The sequence below is a fragment of the Hippopotamus amphibius genome, chromosome 13, assembly GCF_030028045.1.
Source record: "Hippopotamus amphibius kiboko isolate mHipAmp2 chromosome 13, mHipAmp2.hap2, whole genome shotgun sequence".
In the NCBI taxonomy this organism is placed as follows: Eukaryota; Metazoa; Chordata; class Mammalia; order Artiodactyla; family Hippopotamidae; genus Hippopotamus; species Hippopotamus amphibius.
The window spans coordinates 82,770,845-82,794,367 of record NC_080198.1 but is presented as its reverse complement, the minus strand read 5'-3'; the positions used below and the strand labels follow the sequence as shown (position 1 = coordinate 82,794,367).

The following is a 23,523-nucleotide window of genomic DNA, read 5'->3' as shown; positions in this document are numbered from 1 at the left end:
CCCGGCTGGTACTTGTGGCGCCCCGGCCGCCGGGTCGCGCTCTGGAGGCGCCTGTCAGCGGCGAGCGCGGCCGATCCCAGGGCGGCCCTCGGGTGGCGGTCGCTGCCTTCGGCTTCGCGGCTTGGCCCCTCCGGCGGCCGTCCCGGGCGGCGGGATGTGCTCGGCCGGGGAGCTGCTTGGCGGCAGCGGCGGCGGCAGCGGCGGGGAGCGCGACGAGGACGGGGACGCGCTGGCGGAGCGGGCGGCGGCGGGGACCGAGCCGGAGCCCGGGGCGAGCCCGCGGCGGCGCGGGCGGCGGCCGCAGGAGGAGCACGAGCAGGTGAGAGAGGAGGGGCGGCGCGGTCCGGCCGGTTTCCCGAGCCCCAGGCGGCGGCGGCGGAGGGAAGTGGCCCGGCGGGCGGGCGGCGCCCGGGCTGTGCTGGGCGTGGGGCGCTGGTCGCCGCGGCGTTCGGGGAAGCCTCCCCGGAGAGCGGTTGGACGGCGCGCTCGGGGCTGGGCCGCGGGGTCGCGCGTGTGCGCTGCCAAGTGCCGGCCCGGAGTCGCGTGCCTGGCGGGGTCAGCGCCGCCCTTACCCACCCGTCGGGCAGAGGCTTCTCAGGCCGGAGCCCAGGGGTCTGTGGAAGTGCCTTCCGCAACGGTCACTTATCTAAAAGCCTTGCATGTAAACACTCCTCAACTTCGAGTTCGTACCCCGGTGCTGTGTTTTCGGGGCCAGCGGCTCCCCTGCCGCCTTCCATCTTGTCGTTTCTGAACCCACACCTAGCGCCTCTGTAAGGTGTGGGTGTATTTCTCTAGACACGCAATCAGTATCTGAAGGCATGTGTAGGAGCGAGTATTACAATAGATGTCTTGACAGGGACTCTCCGACAGCAAGTTTTTCACATGAACACAAAGGAGATCTAAACTTCATTTAAAAACTGAAAAAGCAAGAAAATTGCTTTCGGTTGATACCAATGGGGGAAAAAAAGTGTGAGTCCAGCTATAACAAGGGAAAAGAAAAGTTGGGTAATTTTTGAAACTCTCTGAATTTGTTTTCACTAAATTAAGTGTGTGATGATAGGCATTAGAAGACATCATTTACCTTTGAGATTCAGAAGTTTAATAAAAGAAATTGAATTATACGTGGGATGAATTTTCACCAGCAAATACAGTAATTAGACCTTCAAAAATACCCGAGATAAGCTAGCCTTCAGAATCACATTAAAGAGCAAGAATTAAAATGATTGTCTTTATTACAGTGTATACTGTTGAGATCCATTGATACCCGTCTCCTCTCGTTATCCTTCAGCATCTGTTCTTTTTGTCGCATTTTACAAACTCCAGCATCATCACTAAATGCATTAATAGATAAAGTATAACTTCTAGTGTCTCAGCCTTGGGTTTAGAAAACAGAAATAACCGTGTGTCATGCACAAAATATGCCTTAGCATTAGGTTTGCTCACCATGTGGAAGTGTAATTTTTCATTCTTTTGACAATATAAGAGATGGTGACTGAAGCAAATAATTGGTAGCTAGGAGATCTTCCTGATTGCTTTCCTGGTGGTTTTCCTCCATTTAACTGTACCATGACTCAGTACCTAAAGAACTGTTTCCTTTTACTTTAGTTGTTCAACTGGAAAAGTGAAGAAATAGCAACAGGAACTCCCTGGGGCAGAGAGGGGAATATGTATTTGAGCTGAAGTTCCCAAAGTAATTTTCAAGTGGTTGTAAGGGAGCATGTAAAATACTTCATTTAAGCTTCTGTGGACTTTTCATCAGTAGCTCTGGTCTTAACAAAATTGCTTATGGTACAACGAAAAGGGATGAAACAAAGAAAGAATGAAACATACTCTCGAAAACATATACTTTGCATACCTGCTTCTTTCATTACATGTCATGGAAATTTATTTTCCTGTACTCCTTTGAAAATGTTATCATTTTATTTTTATCACATGATTTATTTATATACTCTAAGTCCACATACACAATACTGAAAATTACACCTGAGATATGTATTTCCTCCTGTATCAGCACCAAAGAAGAACGTCTTATAAAGAAGTCAAAAATAAATAAAAAATTGATACTACCCAATCCATTGGTGTAAGAAGCAAGCTTTTGTGATAAATCATTTCTTGGTCATAAATGTAGCTTTTTTTCAAGTCCTGAAAATGAAATTTAAAATTTGTATGCACTGCCTTGCAATGATGGTAGAGATATAAAGATGTTTGAGGGAGAGGTAAATGAAATTAACAACTATAAAACATATCTTAAGGAGTTTTATTTATTTATTTATTTGTTTATTTGTTTATTTATTTATTTTAGGCGGATAGTGTGTGTTTTATTGTTTTAAGGATGAATGGATTACAAATGGAGTATTTTTGAAAACTTGGTTTATAAACTTGTTGTTTAGAACTGAAAGTGAACTTTTCCATAGAAGCAATGATATAAGAGAAACAGAACCAAAACTAATTAGCTGGAAATGAGACAGAGGCTATCACCCTGATGTCCTTTCTGCTTATACTCACTTAATGTTCCAGAAACTGAGTAGCTTCGTGGATGTTAAGAGAGAATTGGTAGTAGTAACAGTAGCAGCAGAGGCTCCTTTATATCTGGATCAGGGTTATGGGTGGTGTGCTCTTGAACACAGTAGCTCCAGAAGGCACCTGACTTTTGCTCCTCCAGCTCTTTCAAAGATTTTTGTCAGCCCCTAATTTTCTCTATTAAATCCCTTTCTATTTCTAGTTCCTTCGTAGTTTGCCCTTACCTGATCATTTGATGGAGCGGCTTTCTTCCTTTGGCTATTCCCCAACTAGTCTCCTCTACATACAGCCTTCCCTTCACTGACTTTTCTTTCTATTCCTGTCTGAAAAACTCATACCTTTCCCTCAACCTGGAAGGATCTTGCTCTTTGACTATACAAAATGTATCTTTGGCTCATGGTTATTATGATACCAGATTAAAGTGGTATTTATTTCATGCAATACCAAAATACAGTATTTATATAGGTGTTTTCTTAATAACTAAGATATTGTCAGCATCATTTTTTTACAGTTTATCCTTAAGTACAACTCCATTTGAGAGAAAACTAAGGTTCCTCTGTCTTTCTGACCTAAATCTTTCCAGGTAAGATGATTGACAAGGCAGCCTGTATCCTAGGAAAGGAGAACTTGACAAACTGGACCAGCTTCCCTAGATGAACTGTGTCAAGTCTGAAGTAGGAGTTTGGCCTCTAAGAAAGATAAGCCAGGGAGAGGGATAAAATGCCCAAGGAACTGAAGGGAAAAGGCACAGCTATCCTACATGTGTGTTGGTAACTGTGTGCATGAGAGATGATCCAAGTATGTTCATGACTGTGAATGCCAGGTCCCTTTATGTAAGAGAGTCTCTGCCCTGCTGCATACCTGAAAGGTTAAATATCTCCAGTCCTTTTATTACATTTATGTATGTATGTGGAACTTCACAACCTGAATAACCTGAGATGGCCCTGCCGTCTTAGAGCGTACAAAGATCCTACCCTCCTTGGATTGACTTTAGAATCATTATTTTTAGCTTTAAGGTCTTTCTTTATGGTTATAAAATGTGTACCTCAGAAAATGTAGAACTATAAAACAATCTAAAGGAGAAAATGAAAGCATTTGAAATCTCACTGAGAAATACTATGCTATAAAATATGAAATTTGATGTTGCTACATTTATATATATTCATATGCACACATATTTTTTAACATGTTTTAGTGTAATATTTGGATTTGGTATCTTGTTTTATCAACTTAGCATGTTGTGTCATTTTCCCATATTATCAAAAATTCTTTGTAAAAATTATTTTTAGGGATGCCTAATAATCATTCCCCTAATACTACATATTTAAGTTGCTTCAAACTTCTTTTATAGATAATACTGTAATGAAAATCTTTACTTATAAAGTTCTATCTTGTTCTCACAGTTCCTCACAGTTCTACCCTGGAATAAATTCCTAGAAGTGGAAGAGCTAGGTCAATAAATCAAACTCTTTGAATCCTCTTGAAACATCATAAAGAATTGCATTCAGGAAAGGTTGCACCATTGTATGCTTCTGGCATTAGTATGTAAGAGTGCCAGTTGGAAACCATCCATTCCAGCAACAAACAGTATAATTTATAGATTAATCTTTGCCAATTTAGTATGCAAAAATTATCTTGTCGTAAGATACTGCTGGAGAGGTTTACTAAACCATTCATATATTTATTGAGCATTTATATTTCTTTTTAATCATGTTCTTTGACCATTTTTTTTCTTTTTCTTTTGGCATTATTATAAGATATTAAACTCATATTTCACATTGATTATAATTATTTTCCATGCTTGCCATTTACTTTATAATTTTGTTTATGATTTTTTTTGGTTTAGAAATACTTTAAATTTTTATTAGCCAAAGGAATTTTTTGTTAATTTCATACACATATATCTCACACCCTCATACATGTGCACACACACACCCCCTACACATACATACATATATCAATATATATTTGTTTAGAACATTCTTTCTAATCCTACAATTAAAGTATCCAGCAATATTTTCTTATGTGTGTGTTTACAGTTTTTTTTTTTTTACTCTATGTATTTAATCTCTTTAGAATGACTTTATGTATTGTGTGAGGTATGGAGCTGATCTTTTTTTTTCCTCATCATTGAATAATCCACTTTCTCCCTGGCTTTACAATCCTTTATAGTAGTTATAAATACTGAAGTCTATATTAAGCTTTTACATTTCTGTTGGCATTGTGAAAGGGATTTCTTTTTCCACATCACGTTGTTGCTGCTGGTTTCTAGCTATTGGTTTTTATTTAGTTAGTTTTAAACTAGCTACCTTTCTGAATTCTTTTATTAATTCTAATACTAATATGTTTCTCTTAGACTTGATTCCTTTGCATCTTCTAGGTATATAATCATCTACTCTATAGATAATGTTGATTTTGCTTCCTTTTATATGGTAATGCTTCATTTCCATTTCTTGCCTTTTGCAATGCTGGAACTTTCAGATAAACGCTAGCTTATAGATATTTAAGTAAATAAGTGAAGGAACCTGTATAACGGCATTTTTCAAAGAATGTTCCGTGAGATCGTCTGTAAAAACAAAAAAATGGCAGCAGAGGCAAGCCTTGTGCTTCCCCTTTGATCTGTCATTAAAGATATGATCAGCAGTACATATTCTAGATCCAGAAAACCTAGGTTTGAATCCTAACTCTGCCACTTACTAACTGTACCTTTGGGGAAGTTAATTAACCTCTTTGGTCTTCAGTTTCTTCATCTGTATAAAGGGAATAATACTTGTATCAACCTCATAGAATTGTAATATATATGTATGTAATGTATGTAAAGTGTTAGAGCAGTACCTAGCATATAATAAGCATGAAGGGTTAGCTTTTGGACCTAATTTTCAACTAGAACCCTAACTGAAAAGAAATCTGAGAAATGTTATTTTTAAGTTTTCCAGACTGTGCAATTAGAAAGCTACTCTAAGAGGAAGGTGGAATAGAATAGTGCTCCTCAGCTTTTAATGTGCAGACAAATATGTCTTGTTAAAATGCAAGTTTTGATTTCATTGTTCTGGGGTGAGGCCTAAGATTTTGCATCCCTAACAAGCTCCTAAAGTGATGCTGATGCTGAACCCTTGGACCACACCCTGAGTGGCAAAGGAATAATAAGCAAACCAATCCACAGTATTCACCATACTTGCCCTTCAACGTAGTATCAGTAATAGATGTATATATGTATATATAAGGAAGTTATTTTACTATTTCCCTAGAAGGGTATATTTGAACTCTTGGTAAAGTGTAAGAAGCCAACAAGCCTTGGTTCCCCACACCAAGTGATTTGCTCTAGGTTTTATAACTAACTAGTACTAGAGCACACCAGAACCCAGGTCTCCAAACTCCAAACCCAGTTTTGTTTTTGTTTTTGTTTCAGAAATACAAAGAGCCCTCACCCATGATGGAAGAACTATCTGATAAATCTGCTCCTTCCTGAGATTATATAGCTCAAAAATAGATATTTGTTTATACCCATTTCCTTTCACATCTCTTAAGAGCAGTTTGCAAGCAATACTGTAGCAAGTGCTTTGAGTTTAGATGAACTCAGCCCTAAACTTAATCTAATTTTTTTCCAGTGTGCATCTAGTCACTAACTCAGGGAATAATTTTGTATATGGCAGGTATCTTTTGTTCATTTTTTTAAATCATTATTCAAGAATGGAACCTCTAAATCAGTGGTTCTTAACTGGGGGCAGTTTTGCCCCCGGGGGGCATTTGACAGTGTCTGGAGACATTTTTGAATGTTAAGACTAAGGGGGTACAGTACCATTAGCATCTAATAGGAAGAGTCCAGATATACTGCTAAACATCCTATAATACACAGAACAGTCACCTACAGCAAAGCATTGCCTGACCCAAAATGTCACTAGTGCTACGTTGAGAAACTTTGCTCAAAATGTATTAGAAGTACAGTGGTTTGAGTTGTCAAGAATAATTACTCTACTGATAGATATTCCAATGGATAGGTAATAATTGTTTATTTTCTTGACACCTATATTCCAAACAGGCAACCTCCCAGCAGATCTTATCTTGCATCTCTTCTTCCAGCAACTCCTTATATGCAACTTTCTATGTTTTGCTTTCCTTTTCTGTTGGAGGATGGAGGGAACAGAAAGTGCCCACCAAACTGAGAAGATATCTTGAGACTGAAAAACAAGGCAAGCAACTCCATATAATTAATGGATCGGTATATTATAGGGTAGCTTGTTCACAGGGTGGTATCAGGCGGACAATGATCCAGAAGCATTTGCAGCTGCACTCCACACTGCCAAGGGGCCACTGAGACAGTTTTATAGTTAACCTAGGGTATGGGGGTACGTGCTTGGAAACGTACGTTTCTAAGTCAATATTTATGAAGGTGTAACTAGTCTTGTGGACACAGGGAATAAGTCAGCAAGTTTTCATCATTGTTTGGGGATTACAGAGCAAAGAGGCCAATTTGGTCCCAATGATTATTAAACAATATCTGTTAGCTACAAAGCACTTGACAACAGAGACGTGATTTACCGCATAGTACTGTCCTGGGTAGGATCAGTGGAAGGCAGGAGAAACTGTCTAGCAGGCAGCTTCTGCCCAGGATGGCATCAGTTATGCTAACAGCCATATACTCTCGTATTCTTTTTCTGCCCCTCTGTCCTACTACCCATCTCTTTTTCATCTCTACTAGGTCTCATTCTCCCGTTGTCTTTTATTCTTTCCCACCTCCCATCTCAGTCACTTTCTCTTTTTTCCATACATCTTCTCCACCCTACTACCTCCTTTCTTCTGAGCATTATGGAGCAATGAAAAAGATTTTGGAGTATGACAGTTCTAAGTTTGAATCTTGGCTTTACTACTTTATTAGCCTTGTCATCCTAGTAACGTAATCCCTCAGAGACTCAATTTCCTCATTGTAATGAGTATAATGCTATCCACTTAAAGTTTTTATAAGGATTCAGTAACATTTTGTGTATTAAATACCTAGCATATAGTAGGTCCTCAGTGAATATTAGCTCCCTATTTTACCCTTGTCCTCTCTCATCTTTTTCTCTGGTTCCCTTCTTCTTATTCTTCTTAACTAACCACATCATAGAACTGTGTTTTTAGTACATGTAATTTTCAGATTTATAGAATAAATATTATTTATTGAACAAAGTATTGATTTCCTAATCAAAAAAATCAGACAAGTATTTCATATTTCTTTAAAAAAATTAACCCACCAACCTAAATAATTATTACGTTGCTTTTGCGTAGATCTCTAGTTGATTTTTTCTTTTTCTGTTGCGAATCACTGATCCTTGATGGGAAAAATACCCACCCTCCTCTGTAAAAGTTATTCCCAATTTACTATTCCAGAGAAGTAGTAAAACAAGTTTAAAGGGAAAAACCAAAAGTAGTACCATGACATTAACCTTGCCCTAGGAGACCTAAGTAGAAACTATATCTTTTTTCATACCTTCTTTAACCCTTAGCCACACTAGCTTTAGTTTCCATCTTTTTCTCTGGAGTCATAGTCTTGTCTTGCAGTAACAGCCACATATCTTCAAAAAACCTTGAGTCTGTACTAGGCACATTTTGGTTCATTAAGTGTGTGGCGTGTTCGTGTGTGTGTGTGTGTGTGTGTGTGTGTTTAAGGGAATTAATAAGATAATCAAAGGGTAGTTTCATTTGAGCAGAGAAACTGAATTTCTAATTAACTTAATGCAAAAGATAGTTTTTATCTTCTGATCTGATTTTTCCCATATCCAGTGTTTTTTTTCTTTTTTTCCATTTAACATCATTGGCAGCTGTGCCTTATCTTGGCTTAGGAAGAGGAAATGGTTGGCTTTATTTGTTGTCGCTGTTTTCTTATAGCACCAACTAGAGCTTAGCAGATTTCTAATCAAAGAGAAAGCATGGTGCAAATATTTTGAACTTTATGGAAAATGAAGGATAATTATTATTAATACTTAATATCTAAACAATATCTACTAATGCTTAATATCTAATATCTATTTGTGGTTTTTATTATATTCCATTTGATATAATTTTTTCTAATGATCTGTGAGATTTTTTTATTCCCTTTTCCAATTAATCCAATTAATTTATCTTTTACTCTCTTAATCAAAATTTTACTGGGATGTATGCAGACCATCTACAGAGGCAGGGAATTTGTTTGATTTCCCATGGCTGGCAAATTTCATCAGTTTGATTGAATTCAGAATTCCTTATCAATGGTTTTCAGAGGTAATAAAATATAACAGAAGCTATTGTCACTGCCACAAATTGAGAATGAAAAGGAAAGTCATTTTTAAGGAAAAATGTTTGGTTTTGGCTACTTTAAAACTATTCTGTCTGTGGTAGCAGGCAGCATACTGCCCTGTACACACAAGGTACTCAATAATGTCACCAGAAACTTCATCTCTTTAAAAAAAAAAAAAAGTAGATTTTAGGGAAAGTACAAAATGTAGAAGTTTTTAACATGCAACTTGAATTAATCATGTTCTTCACTTCATGGCCTGTTATCTATTATTAGTTCATGCACAGCATTAAATTTTATTTAATTTAATTAATTTATTTTTTCCTTGAAGAACCATTCTCTTCCACTATAGTAGGCAACTCTTTTAATATTTTTGGTAGATATGTCTGAAGGTGGTTTCATTTGTCTGTTTGTAACTATGATTTAAAATATTGAATTCTATTGGTTAAAATGAAAATGAATACAAATTTTAGTATTTCTCCATTTGTAATAATTTCAAAGACTAATTCAAGAACTAGGTGATATTCTCATTGATTTGTATCCATCCCCCAAAAGTTTTTTCCTTTATTGATTATATGTAGTTTAGTGGAAGATGTGTAAGTAAATGTTATAACTTTGCATTTAATTAAAAAATGACAAAAGTTATAAATATAATAATAAACATGTTGTAAATTATATATGCTGTGGTTAGGTGAAGCTATATATACCTAGAAAAATTTTGTATTTAACATATTATTTTTGTACATTTCGTAGGAAATAAAAGCTGCAAATACATTTAGTATCCAATGAGGAGGAAAACAAACATGTCCAGCCTCACTAGAAATAAAAGAAATGCAAATTAAAGCTATTAGGAATAATATTTCACCTATCAAATTGATAAAGATTAAAAAGATGAATAGTGTGGGTTTAAAGAAACAGTATGAAATAACAATACCCTTAAAATAAAATTAGAAGTAAAATTGATTCAGTCTTTCTGGAGAGAAATCTGGTTTCAAACTTCATGGGTAGAGACTGCTGTTGCCCCTCACTTTAAAAGTGTAAAAACTGCAGCACAGGGACATTAGGTAACATATTGAAAGTATCACAGCTAGTAAGTTGCAGAGTTGAGATTCAAACCCATGCTTGAAGCCCGAGTTCTTAACAACCAAGCTAGTGCTGGTCTATGAAATCAATTTAGTGGATTGTGAACAGGATGGGAAGGGAAAGAAATTGTTAGAATGCATCACACATGGTATGAATGTCATTTTGTGGAACTTTAGTTTATATATACTGAGTCAAGAAATAAAATATATTTCTTATTGCGGATCACGGTCAAGATCACTGCACTAGCCCAGCCAGCTCAATTCTGTCTCAAGGCCTCTGCCTGGACTCTCTCCCCAGATCTTCCCTTGGCAGATCTTCAGATCATCAGCTTAACTATAACCCCTCTGAGATCTCAGCTCTGCCTAATATACAGAAAGAGCCTCCAATTCACCCATCTTCGTCTCTTACATTACTCTTTTATTTTCCTCATAGCTCTCACACTATTTGAAATTATTTGTTTGTTAACAAGTTTATTCTCTGCCACTTCCCACTCTCTCCTTCACAGGCTCACACTAAAACATCATCTCCATGAGACCAGAGATTGCATATGGCAAATGCTTCAGACAGTTATTTTGGCATCTTTGAGGTAGTATAGCATCTATAAAAATTTCTATCTAAAATGACGCTGCTGGTAAAAACTCGATTGTTTTTGCTAAAGCAGTGTGGCTTCCCAGGGGAAACTTTCATAACAAAATTTAGTTTTGAAGAGAGAGAGGACTTTGTGTATAACAGGAACATACTCTATTGTCAGAATCAACACAAAAGAAACAAGTGGTGTTAGTTTGTGCATTGAGCTAAAATAAAGATTCCTGTAAAACGTTTGTAAGAATATAGGCAAGGATTGTGTTCCTTGATGTGCTGTGTTTAAAAATCACTGCAATATCAAGAAGGTGAAAGGCTAACAAACATAGAATCTGGGAATACTAACTGCCATTAATTTGTATAATTGGTCAAAACTTGCAATTTTGTTTTTAATTTTTCTTGAAATAAACATAGGAAAGATAGTAAAGGAAACCCAAAGCTAACATAGATTAAAATTCAGATCAGCCATTTCCATAATGGCAAAATGTTAAAAGATAATTTTCAAAAAGAGGTAAAATTATAGTGCCCATTAAATATAAAATGAACACGTTAAGGAGTTTCTTTAACTCATCATTAATGAGGGCACCAGGCAAATGTTACAGCTGCTTCAAAGGAAACATCAGAAATGTAGGTGGTCAAAAGGTATGTTGAAATGAATTTACAAATGGCCATGAGACTGGCTTTTTCCATAGGCGGGGAGGGAAGACAGTTGAAACTCTACTAGAACAGAATTTGTTTGCTTGTCTATAGATAAGAATTATTTTGCATTGCTATTGGTTATCTGTAATTTACAGACTTGTAAAATATCTCAAAAGTCACAAAGACCAAACAGTAGTATTCTGAAGAACGCACAGTTTCCCATGGAGACACCCATTGTTTTTTTTTTTTTTTTTTGCTTATTCTTAGTTTTCTTATAAAGAAAGAAATTTCTAAAATTTGCTACACAGAGTAGATTAATTTGTGGATAGTGAGGGTGCTTGATCTCTCCCTTTACAATGTCTCATGCTGCTAGAAAAGACTAATTCTATTCTAGTCTTCTTCTATGGTAGCACTGTATACATACATTCAGTGTACATATGCACGTGAAAAGCAAGGATTGATTTATATTTGAAGTTCTGTTGAGTTATATAACTAAAATTAATCTGATACTAAGATAACTACTAAAAACAAATTTAGAGAAGAACAAGATGGCTGCTCCAAGGATTCCATATCCATGTGTAGTTTTCATTCAGCACACGAATCCCAATTGCTTGTTCCTAGCATCCTAGCGTACTTTCTCCACGTGTTGAATGGTTATTGGTTTCACAGGCAACTTTGTCTACTCAGGAGTTTCACGGGAGTATAGAAGTATATTTAGTTTAAGCTTTTAATTTTAACGAAGGGCAAGAATGAAGTGATTTCTTCATAGAGAATTAACCAGTTAGTTATAACCATTTTTGGTATCAATAAAAATACTCTCTAAAACACTTGAGAATAAATATATGAAGAAAAAATTAAATACTAAACTTTATCATTCAGTATGTAAAGTTTATTTAAGTGATATCATAAAAATTATATAATGATCCTGCCATTTCTGAATGATAGTATTTTCCTTTTAAAGGAGTTTAAATAAGTATTTGGAAATCAGTCTTTGAGCACCCTATATTAGGCTACTAAGTTAAGACTTCAGTTGTGCAAACAACCTGGCCATATACTAAAATTATTTCTTTACCCATTTGTATCATATGGAACATAAGTTGCTTTAACAGCTGATAATAGTCATTGTTTTATGGACGGTTTTCTGTATTTATTATTTGTTTGTATTCATTATTTATTATTTATCAATTATTATTTAGTTTTTGTTCCTTATTTTCTTGGTAGCTTTTAATTCATTCATTCAAAACATTTATTGAGCTCCTACTATTTCCAGGGCAGTGCTGTAGGCACCAGGATGCAAAGAAACAAACAGAAACAGGCCAAATCCCTCCTCTCATTAATCATGCATTGTGATAGGGAGAGAGAGACGATGAATAAATGAACAGTATGTCAGCGGGTTATAAATGCTATGGAAAAAAATAAAAGTAGGGAAGGTGGATAGCAAGTATGCATATGGGGTAGAGATGCTATTTTATTTATTTATTTATTTTTCCTTGAGATCTTTATTGGTATATAATTGCTTTAAAATGTTGTGCCAGTTTCTGCTGTACAACAAAGTGAATCAGCTGTATTTATACATAAATCCCCATATCCCCTCCCTCTTGAGCCTCCCTCCCACCCTCCCTATCCCACCCCTCTAGGTCACCACCAAGCATCGAGTTGATCTCCCTGTCCTATAGAGTGAAGTAAGTCAGAGAAAAACAAATACCATATGTTACCGTATATGTATGGAATCTAAAAAAATAACAGTACTAAACAACCTAGTGGCAGGGCAAGAATAAAGACACAGACGTAGAGAACAGACTTGAGGACGCTGGGTGGCAGCTGGGATGAAGTGACAGAGTAGCATTGACATATATACACTACCAAATGTAAACTAGGTGTCTAGTGGGATGCTATTTTAAACAGGATGATTATGTAAGGGCTCACTAAGGTAATATCTGAGCAGAGACTTAAGGGAAGTGAGAATCACTTGGCTGTGCCCCTCCTTTTGCTTTGATTCTCTGGAGGGTAGAGCCAAATTTGAGGCTCAGTCTTAGTAATCATGGTAACATATCTTTCCACAGTCTAGACTCTCAATTCTTTCTCACCCATCCCCCGTTCCAGTTTTCTGTATTTTCTTACTGGTTTATTCATTTATTCCTACTGTAAGCAAATTCAAATCCTTTGTGGAAAGATGGGAGAGAAAACCAAATTAATTATGGATTTAAGTAAATTAATTAAAGACAATCTTTTTAAAAGTATATTTCTTAAGGAGTACTATGTAATCACACCTTATAAAGAATTTTTTTAAATATTTTTCTTATACCTGGTTTAGTTCCTTTGTACTAAATAAGGGATTTAGAGGTCTACAGTGCAGTTTATTGGAAAGAGCTCAGAATTCATAGTCAGAAGACTCCTGTGCTCAAATTCTGGCTGGTTGTCTGATTCTGCGGAAATCACTTGACCTCTAGAGTCGACTAATGGCCACTTTATGGTATTTTTGTGAGGAGAAAATGCTTGGAATATGTGTGTTTAATAAGTTTATGAACAAATAGCTAACAAGCAAATAAAATGGGGAGAGGATTCCATTTAAAAATGGGGGCAGCAATCAAAACTACAGGAATTTTTTTTCTGAAGAAACTAAAAATATTTCACTAATAATTTTCTCTCGGCCAGGGTATGATTTAAAAAGTGAGAGTCTTCAGTATATAAACCATATAAGAATTAATAAAATCATTAGAGTACATGAAAGCTCCATGAAGAGAGGCTATAGAGTAAGAAGAGAAGAAGGCTTACAGATAAGTCCCTGAGAAGTTCCAACACACACTCAGAAATGAGCCTGCAAAAGTAGACCGAGAAAGACAAAGGTGGTAAAGACATCTAGAATGACTAGCAGGCTTCTTGCTTTTACCTCTGGGTTGTTCCATTCACTGAGGTAGGGGACCCCTGGAGGAAGACCAATTTTAAGACAGATGATTATGAGTTTGGTACAGGGCATGTTGAATTTGAGGTCCTCTAAGATATCTACATGGAAATGTTGAATATGCAATTGAGCATACAAGTCTAGAAATCTGAAAAGTTGCCTGAGCTGAGAAAGATCAGAAGACTATGAATCTTTTATAAAAGTATGGGTCATTTTAATTGTTAGGGGAGAGTGCAGCAGTGTTTGAATATGGTGATTTGAATACGAATCTTTCCTTACATTAAGTTGCTTAATGGCAAGGAGTGTAGGTTATTTGCTTTCTGTACCTCACAGCACTTACCTTTCTCATGGTAGGCATCCAATTATTATTTACTGAATTGAACTAAATTGACTAAAGGATTTATTTTGCAAGCCAGACTATTCTGTGAGTTAAGGACTGTGAATTATCAGAGTTAGAGTTTAGTAATCAAAGGTTCATGGTACTCAGGGAGGACGCGACACACCAAGAGCCAGAGTGCGGTTTCCTGAAAGTAAGCAGCTGTCAGTCTGGCAAATCAGTCAGGTCTGTGCAGGCTTGCCACAAGTAGGTCACAACACATCTTGCATAAAATGCAGGTGCAAAACATGAGAGGAGAGGATTGTAACTTTTTAGAACATGACTACAGACTTTATTACAGTAGGCAGAAAACTTGTCATTTTCACTATATCACTATTCACCCAAAATTAAATAACTAATATATTCCATTATAAATAAGGTGGCTTTATATAGATATACTGTTTTTCAAAGACTTTCTTCCATAAGAAATTTCATGATTCCACATACTTTTATTTACAAGACTAGATTCCTACAGATTCTTTAGTGTCATAAATAATGAGAGGCAATTAATATTTTTCCCACTTAGTCCAAATGGTTGATTGATAACTCAACAGGCATTTCACTTCATAAGAATTGCACTGCAGTGGTTATTTCAGAATACAAAGGAAAGTCACTGGATTGGACAAAAAGTGCAGTATATAAAACAAGAAGCTGTTATTGTACAGAACACAATAAACAACTCCCAAACATTGTTATGTGAGTGGCATTTTCATAGCTTTTAAAAAATTGTCCCATTCATAAGTACTGTTAAATTTTATGTGAGACAAAATCCCATTGTAGATCTTAGTAAGAAATTAATTATAAAAAGCTAACTTTAAAGGCAACTCATTTCTAACAAGGATGATTCATATTTTTTGCCTAGTTCTGTTATACACATTCCAGCCATATTTATCTTTAACTCTTCAAATATAATATGGAAGAGATATTTAATAGCATAAGCAAGTAGAATTTTCAAACTTTCATAAAGCTATACACTTCCTTAGCCTAGGTACAAACTTAAAACTTCTATGATAAAATTTAATTTTAAAAGGGGGCATTCACAAAGTCACAAATGTTGATGATTCTTTCCATAGGTATGGTCAAGCAACAGCAGTGATAGACCTGGTGCTTTTAAGAATCAGTCCTCACCTACTTAGTGCTTCAGATTCTGACAGGAGTCTCTGATTTTGTAATATCTTTGCCTTTCTTGATTTTGTCTTAAAAGGAAGTGTGACTTACCTAGTGTGCAAATGTTCCAGTTTCAATCAAGACCTCTATTTTGCTTCTTTTGCTTTAGGAATGAAAGTATGTTACAGTATGAAATCCATTTTTGTACTTAGATATATGGATGCAAGCATTTGGGATTATGAATCTTGGTTAACCTTAAGAATAAATAGCAACACCTCTAAGCTGAAGATGATAGAGTGGGAAAGATTTGGAACAATAAATATTCAGAATTGGACAGGTAGTTACCGAGAGGTGACTCTCTCCACCTGAGAGTATAGAAGTAGTACCAAGAACACTGAGACAACGTGATGTTATAACAAGGCATCTGATTTTATAACAAGGCATAATTTTTACCAACAACAACACTTAGCAGCCTAGAAGAAGCAGCAGGGAAACTGGACGCTGCTGAAAGTCAGAAAGTGCGAGAGAATACGTGGCTATGAATTCGTGGTTGAAATGGTAGACTATGGGTTCTAAACTTCAAGGAGAAAATAAAGGGCTAAATCTATAAGTAATCCAGAGGCTTTTAAAATTTATGACTACTTCTTTCTTAATATCTATTTTCACAGATTTGTTTATCAGAGTATGATACTGCCTCTTGATGTTTTGCAAATGTGAGACTTCTGCCCTTTTAAAAGAAAGCAACAAGATCTTTTTCAAAACAGGTCTTTCTTTTGAGAGGTCTAGTGGGATGGTGCGGTAGATTGAGAAAAACAAAATTATGGTATCTTGGAGGGGAAGACTTTTCAGTCTAAAATTCCTCTGAAACTGATTCCCAGCTTGTTTCTATTGTTCTTCCTCCTTCATTTCTGTCTCTGCATAATTATATTCAGTCAAAAATTATGTTATTTATAAAGGCAGCCTTTCTATGATCATTGGAGCACATCCTACTGTTTTATAATTTCATTGTTCATACTACGAAGGCAAGAAAATTTCAAGGGGGAAGAAAAGGTGTTGATTTTCTGTCCAAATAAAATATATGTTTCTCTTTTAACTGGGTGTAGTTAGAAAAATGAAACCAAAAACCTGCTTTAATAGTTTTCTATGTGCTTAGTCTTTATGCCAATTTATGTTGCTTTTCTTCTGGGGAGAAGTGGTGGAATTAAGATTTCCATGTTGGTTTGGTTTTTAGTTTTAAAGAAAGAAAAAATTTTAATCTTGGTCAAATTGTATCACAATTGAGACCAGTTGCTATACTGCACAGTAAGTCAAATGTAAACACCACAAAACCATTTTTAAATGACATTATTTTTACTGAATATAAGTTAATCAAGACAAGTGTAACTGTTTGAACTGCTGTTAAAAACTGATATATTAAAACAAATAGAATGTGAGTGATTACAAGAGTGATTTTATATTTATAAGAAAGCATAGAGTATAGGGCTTTAGAACATGGGCTTTAGGGCAGAATGCCTGAATATGTATCTTCACTCCACCAGTTATTAGGTGATCTTGACTAAGTTACATAATCTTTCTTCTTCAGTTTTCTTTATGTTTTGAAGATCAAAGTACTTAAAACACTACCCAACACATAACAGATATTCAGTAAATATTATGGCTTTTAAAATTAATAAATATATTGTGAAATTCATTAAACACTTCATTTAAACATTATTTATAGTATTTAAGGCTTATGTCAGAGCATCTCCACAAAGGGCCAGCCTTTGAGATGAAGAGGAAAAAAAAACAAAAAATGAGTCTTTGCAGGTAACTAAATACTGAAGTCAAGATGTTTTAACCAAAGAATCAGTTTGTAGTACATTAGTGCTATAAACCACTATTCTGTTATGTAATAAGACAAAAGCAGTTAAACATGCCATATCATTTTTAAAAACCTCATCCAAATATTTGAAAGAATTACATTAACTTTTTTTGCCAGTTCTCCTGATTTAATTTTTTTACTAAATGGACTTTTTTTAAACTAAATGCGAAGCATTTTGCAATGCTTAAACACATCATATTTTGCCTTAAAATATACTTATTTTTATATAAATGTTAACCTTTTTACTAAGTTGTTAGCTTCTTGAAATTAAAGACATAGTCTTCTTTATGTAACAGATTTTAGGTATCAGGAAAATTTTGTTGAATTGCTTCTATAAAGCAGAAGTGTTTTTACAGTAAAATAATTTTAAATGTTTTATTGAACATACATGATCGCTTAAGATAGTTTTATTTGTTCTTATATGTATTAGTATGTTTATTACTTTGTTTATTTTTTTTCTTTCTGGGCTGCCAGAGATTTAATATGGGGAGTTAGGAAGAAGGAGGTGATTTTAATGCTCACAGAGCATTCTTGATTTACTTCTGAATTTCTGCATCTCCTACAAACTTTTGCAGAGGGTTATAAATACTGCTAAAAAAGTATTTTACTATGCTAAAAATTATTTGAGAAAACAGACTTGGGCATAAAATTTAATGTATTGGAAGCAACTAAAGGGAAAACCAGTACTATTGTGAGATTTGAATTTCCAGTTAACTTTCCTTAGGCTTATTTTTTAAAAATGAGTTAATTACCAGATAAAACATTTGCTAGGCTCTGCTGAGCAAAGAAGGAAAACTGCCTCTTTAATGATTGGTATGAGAGGAAATGAGAAAGGAGAAAAAGAAAGCCATTGTTTTTTATTCATTTAAGCTTTAAATATAAGTAAATATTTAAAGACTTTTTTTAAAAAAGGGCTAGTAGAAGAACCATATGATTAAATGAAACTTCAAAAGTTGAACTTTTATACCCAGAATTTGACTATCACAGCATATATGAAAAATAAACACTCTTCAAAGTACTTAAAGTCCTGCAGCTGATTCCAGAAACTAGCTGAATACTACCCAGGATCCCCTGGTTCATCCTTACAGGAATTATCCTTCAATTCACCATCAAAAGTAATTAATGTCCAGAATCAACCATGGCAGGACTTCCAGAATAATGAAGTAAGGCACTCAGCAGACTTTATCCCAGCAAAACAATAATTTAACTGGCAAAAATTATTTAAAAATAAAATATCATTTAAAATCATTGGGAATCACCCTAAGAGCATACAGCAAAGGAAGAAACATTCATTAAAGAAAATCTGCTATATCTAGGTAAGAACAGTGAGTATTTGTGGCATTTGAGCCACAACCTAATCCAATACCTTCCATCACAGTGCTGTGTTATATAGAAGCCCTAACCCCAGCATGTGTAGCCAAGAAGATGAGGTTCCCCTCTCCCCCTAACTCCCAGTCTAGGGCTACAGTTTCACCCTGGAAGGGTAGGCCTCCTCATCCCTTTTCTCCTTCCCCTCTCAGCTCCATGTTACAGCAAGTCTCTTCCAGGTAGGCATGGCTGAAAGGACCAAGTCTCCCTTCCCCCAAGCAACCTCCACCCTAGGCACAGCAAGCTGAGAACACTAAGGCCCAATTACTCTGCCCCAACCCACTATAAGGTAGAGGTTCCACACCAAGAGAGGCAAGCCAAGACCAAGAGCTGCACCCTACCCCCAGTGCCTACTTATAGAGCGAGATTGTCACTCTAGGAAAATAGGGTCCTGGCCTTCAACTCCAGTGCAATGGTGTAGGTGTTCTGCCCAGAGGAGGAGGCAGGCCAGAAAGGTAGAGAGCTCTTTGGATCTTCCTGAGTGGACTGACTTTATTTGGAAGAAGGAGTGGAGAATTCCATGCCTAAGGGTGTTGTTCAAAACAATACAGACCTTGATGAAGAGCAATTAAGAGGAGGCTGGTAGTTCCATAATATTAATACATCAGAACAACAGAGCAGGGGCTTCCCTGGTGGCGCAGTGGTTAAGAATCCACCTGCCAATGCAGGAGACAAGGGTTCAATCCCTGGTCTGGGGAGATCTCACATGCCGCGGAGCAACTAAGCCCGTACGTCACAACTACTAAGCCTGTGCCTCTAGAGCCCATGAGCCAAAACTACTGAGCCCACATGCCACAGCTACTGAAGCCCACGCACCTAGAGCCTGTGCTCCACAACAAGTGAAGCCACTGCAATGAGAAGCCCGTGCACCACAACAAAGAGTAGCCTCGGCTCGCCGCAACTAGAGAAAGCCCATGCAGCAACAAAGATACACTGCAGCCAATAAATAAATAAATAAACTTAAAAAAACAACCAAACCAAAAAAAAAAAAAAAAAAACACAGAGCAGCCAGAGGTTTTAAAGAAAGAACCAGGGAAAGAGTCGGCCATGAAGAACACTCTTGGGATCATAGTCACCTGTGAGGATCAGGAAGGCAAGTGTAATGTGCTAGGCCGCACCACTCTGGAACAGTTGTAGCAGGATGTGGGGCACACTTGAGAGCATTCCCTAAGCTGCACACAGACCCATCAACACAGAGAAGAAGCCTCACAAAGAACAAGGGGCTTAAATACAACCTGTGATCAAACACTGATTGAACAATATGCTATTCAGACCTGGGGACAACTCCTAGGAAGCAAGGCTCAAAAATATCACAATCACCAGTGACAGTCTGGAAAATTGTGTACATGCCCAAGGCTATACCCTCTCAGGAGTAGTAAGAGTAGGAACTAGTCCCTGACTGAATGTAGGACAAATAAGTAAAATCTCTGAACTATGATAGCAGTTTCCAAGCTAGAGTCCCAGCCATTGGTAAAGAGTAAAAATAACTGGCTAAGGGACTCTAACCAATAAATGGCTATATAGCCCAGGGACAACTCCTAGATAATAAGACTAGAAGATGAAAACAAGGGGAAAAAATATGAGTAGGAACATCAGAGGCTGCACACTGCAAAAGAATAGTTAGTTAAGCCAAGACACTAAACAAATAAGCAAATAACAACCACCACCACCCCCAGAGTAGTGGTAGGGGGATCAGTATGCAGTGTTGCAAAAATATATCTAAAATGTCCAGTTATTGACAAAAAATTATGAAGCATGGAAAAAAACAGGAAAGTATGATCCATAAATAGGAAAAAAATTAGACAATAGAAAATGCCTTTGATGGGGCCCAGTGATACACTTAGCAGACAAAACCTTCAAAACAGCTATTATAAATATATTCAAAAAACTAAAGGAAACATACTTAAAGAATCAAAGTATGATGACAGTGTTGCATCAAATACAGACTCCTGATTAAGAGAAATTGTTTTTCTTTTTAATTAAATGGAAATTCTGGAGTTGAAAATACAGTAATCCAAATGAAAACTGAGTGGGCAGAAGATAAAAATCAGTGAGCTTGAAGACAGAGCAATAGAAATTACGCAATCAGAACAATGGAGAGAAAAAAGAACGGAAAAAATGGAACAGAACTTCAGAGAATTGTGGGACGTGGTTAAACACATCAGCATACAAATAATGGGAATGTCAGGAGAGAAGAGAGAAGGGGACAGAAGAAATATTCTAAGATATAGTGGCTGAAAATTTTTCAAACTTAATGAAAAGCATTAAGCTACACATATAACAAATTCAGTGAAATCCAAGGAGGACAAACAGAGTGACCCACATCTAGATACATCGTGGTCAAAATGTTGAAAGAGAAAGAGAAAGTCTTAAAGCAGCAAAAGAAAAACAACTCATCACATACAATGAAACCCCAGTAAGATCAATAGTTGATTTCTCATCAGAAACTTGGAGGACAGAAGGCAATAGGACAACACATTCAAAGTGCTGAAAGTAAAAACCTATCCACTATCTTATATCCAGCAAAATTACCTTTCAAAAATAAAGGGGAAACACATTCCCAGATAAAAACAGAATTTTTTGCCAGCACACCTGTCTTACAAGAATGATCAAAGGAAATTATAAGTATGAAAGCATGTGATATCAGACAGTACTTTGAATCCACACACAAAAAAACAAGAGCACTGGTAATGGCAATTACGTAGGTAATTACAAAAGATAGTGTAATTGTACATCTTCTCTTGACTGATTTTAAAGCAATTGCATAAAACAGTATGTACATATAATTGTATTGTGAGCCTATAACATACTGAAATGTGATATATTTGACAATATCAACACAAAACACAAAGGTGGAAACAGAGTTCTATTGGAGTAAGGAAATGACACCAAATAGTAACTCACATCCACAGGAGGAAATAAAAAGAGCCAGAAAGGGAGGTGTTAGGAAGACAGATTGTATACCAGCCAACAAACAAGAAAGATTAGAAAACTATAAATGCCTGAGATATTTAGGATTTAAAATCAATAGAACCCTGTGATAAACTGGGTATAGGAAATTAGGGAAAACATTTTGCAGATCATTCCTGAGTTTCTGACTTATAGAAATTAAGGAGGACTTTATCCCTGAGAATCTGTTCATTGAATAAAGACCAGTTTTGAGAAAAATCATGGATTTGGCCTTGGATGTGTTGAATATTGAAGTATATTCATGATATCCGTAAATGTTGAGAAGGCAGTTGAATTATGGGTCGAGTGCAGAAGAAAGGTCTGAGCTGGATATAATATTTAAATAATTGATTTACTGGTGATAATTGAAACTGGGAGAGAAAAGAGATGAAGGCTTAAGACCAGAAGTTGAGGATCGATATTTAATAGCTAGGTTGAGGATGGTAAACCCACAAAGCAGACTGAGAAAGGCATAGCCAGAGGGATGAAAATAGAACCAGTAGAAGCAGGAGAATGTAATACCATACTGTTCAAAAGAAAAGAAAATGTGATTATCATTAATTCTGCTTAGGGTTTGAATAAAATGAGAACCGAAAAACTCTAATTTTTTTTTTTCTTTTTTTGCCACACCATGCAGCTTGTGGGATCCTAGTTCCCTGACCAGGGATTGAACCCAGGCCCTTGGCAGTGAAAGCACGGTGTCCTAACCCCTGGCCTGCCAGGGAATGCCCCCCACCCTCAAAAAAAAATTCTAGTTTGTTGATACAGCAGCTTATTGGTAACCTTTTCAAGACCTGTTGTGGAGGTATAATAGGAACAGAAGCTACCAGGGAGTAAGTGAGGTCTGACTGGAAGATGGTTGGGAGCAATTCTCCATGGATCTCTTGCATTGAGAACTTTTGTTCAGGACTATTTTTCAAGGATGTTTGTTAAATGAACAGACTTGAAAGATAGGAATAGTGTCTCCTTTTGGAGCAGAGGGCAGATAGATTGTTTGCTACCCACTGTAATAAAGATGATGTCTCCCTCTGGAGACAGACAACAGGCAGATTTGCTTACAGCCCATTATTTGCTTACAACTCCCTAAGCTCAGAGTTCCTCAGCTGTGACATAAACCCACTGCATGCAGCATCTACCTGTGCCATTCTGCCATGCTGTAGGACTTAGGAGGTAAAGGGAACCAACGTCAACAAGAAACTCAGGCTGCTTCCTGTGGCAGGAGCAACAAAGTCCTTTGTCTCTAACCCAGGAGACTTGTGTCTTCTGCCGATATCCATGAAACCAAGACAGGCTAACTTGTTAACTTGCAAGTAGGAGAAAACATCAGTCCCTTCACAGTTCCAGACAGTCGAAAAAATGGAAACAAGCAGAGTGACTTGTTTCAAACAGTTTGGTTATGAAGGAGAAGAAAAGGCAAGGCAGAGCTAGTGGCATCAAGGGGGAGAAAATCTAAGCATGTATAAATACTGATGAGAAGTAGCCAACTGAGAGGGAAAGATTGAATATATATGAGAGAGGGGTAATGGAAAAGGGATAATATAATGTAGGAAAGGATGTGAGCCTAAGCACAGGTAAGAGAAATTGGACATAGAAAGAGGAATACTTCCTTATTTATTTGTAACAAAAGAGAATGCAGAGAAGATGGATGTAAGCTTTGGTAGTTGATACATTTGGTATCACAAAGTTAAGGAAACTCTTCTGACTGCTTCTCTTTTTCCTGAGAAATAGGAGGTCAGGTAATTTGCTGGAGGAGAGAGATAAAGAGAGGAGTAGGAGGCAGCTCAAGATTTTTTTAAAAAAGAAATTTGAAATAGCTCTGTGTAGAGAGCAAAAAAAAAAAAGAATTGAGCAGAGAAATAAAGTAGGAATGTCCTTGAAGATAGTTT

General features: G+C 36.6%; 1 protein-coding gene across 1 annotated transcript in view; it reads left to right on the top strand.

Moving 5' to 3' along the window:
• The window catches only part of FAM241A (family with sequence similarity 241 member A), a 34,627-nt gene continuing 11,104 nt past the window's right edge, over positions 1 to 23,523 (top strand). The window contains exon 1 of the mRNA XM_057706708.1: positions 1 to 319. Within this exon, the coding sequence (XP_057562691.1) occupies positions 155 to 319 (165 nt within the window). The 5' untranslated portion in view covers positions 1 to 154. The remainder of the gene's footprint in view (positions 320 to 23,523) is intronic.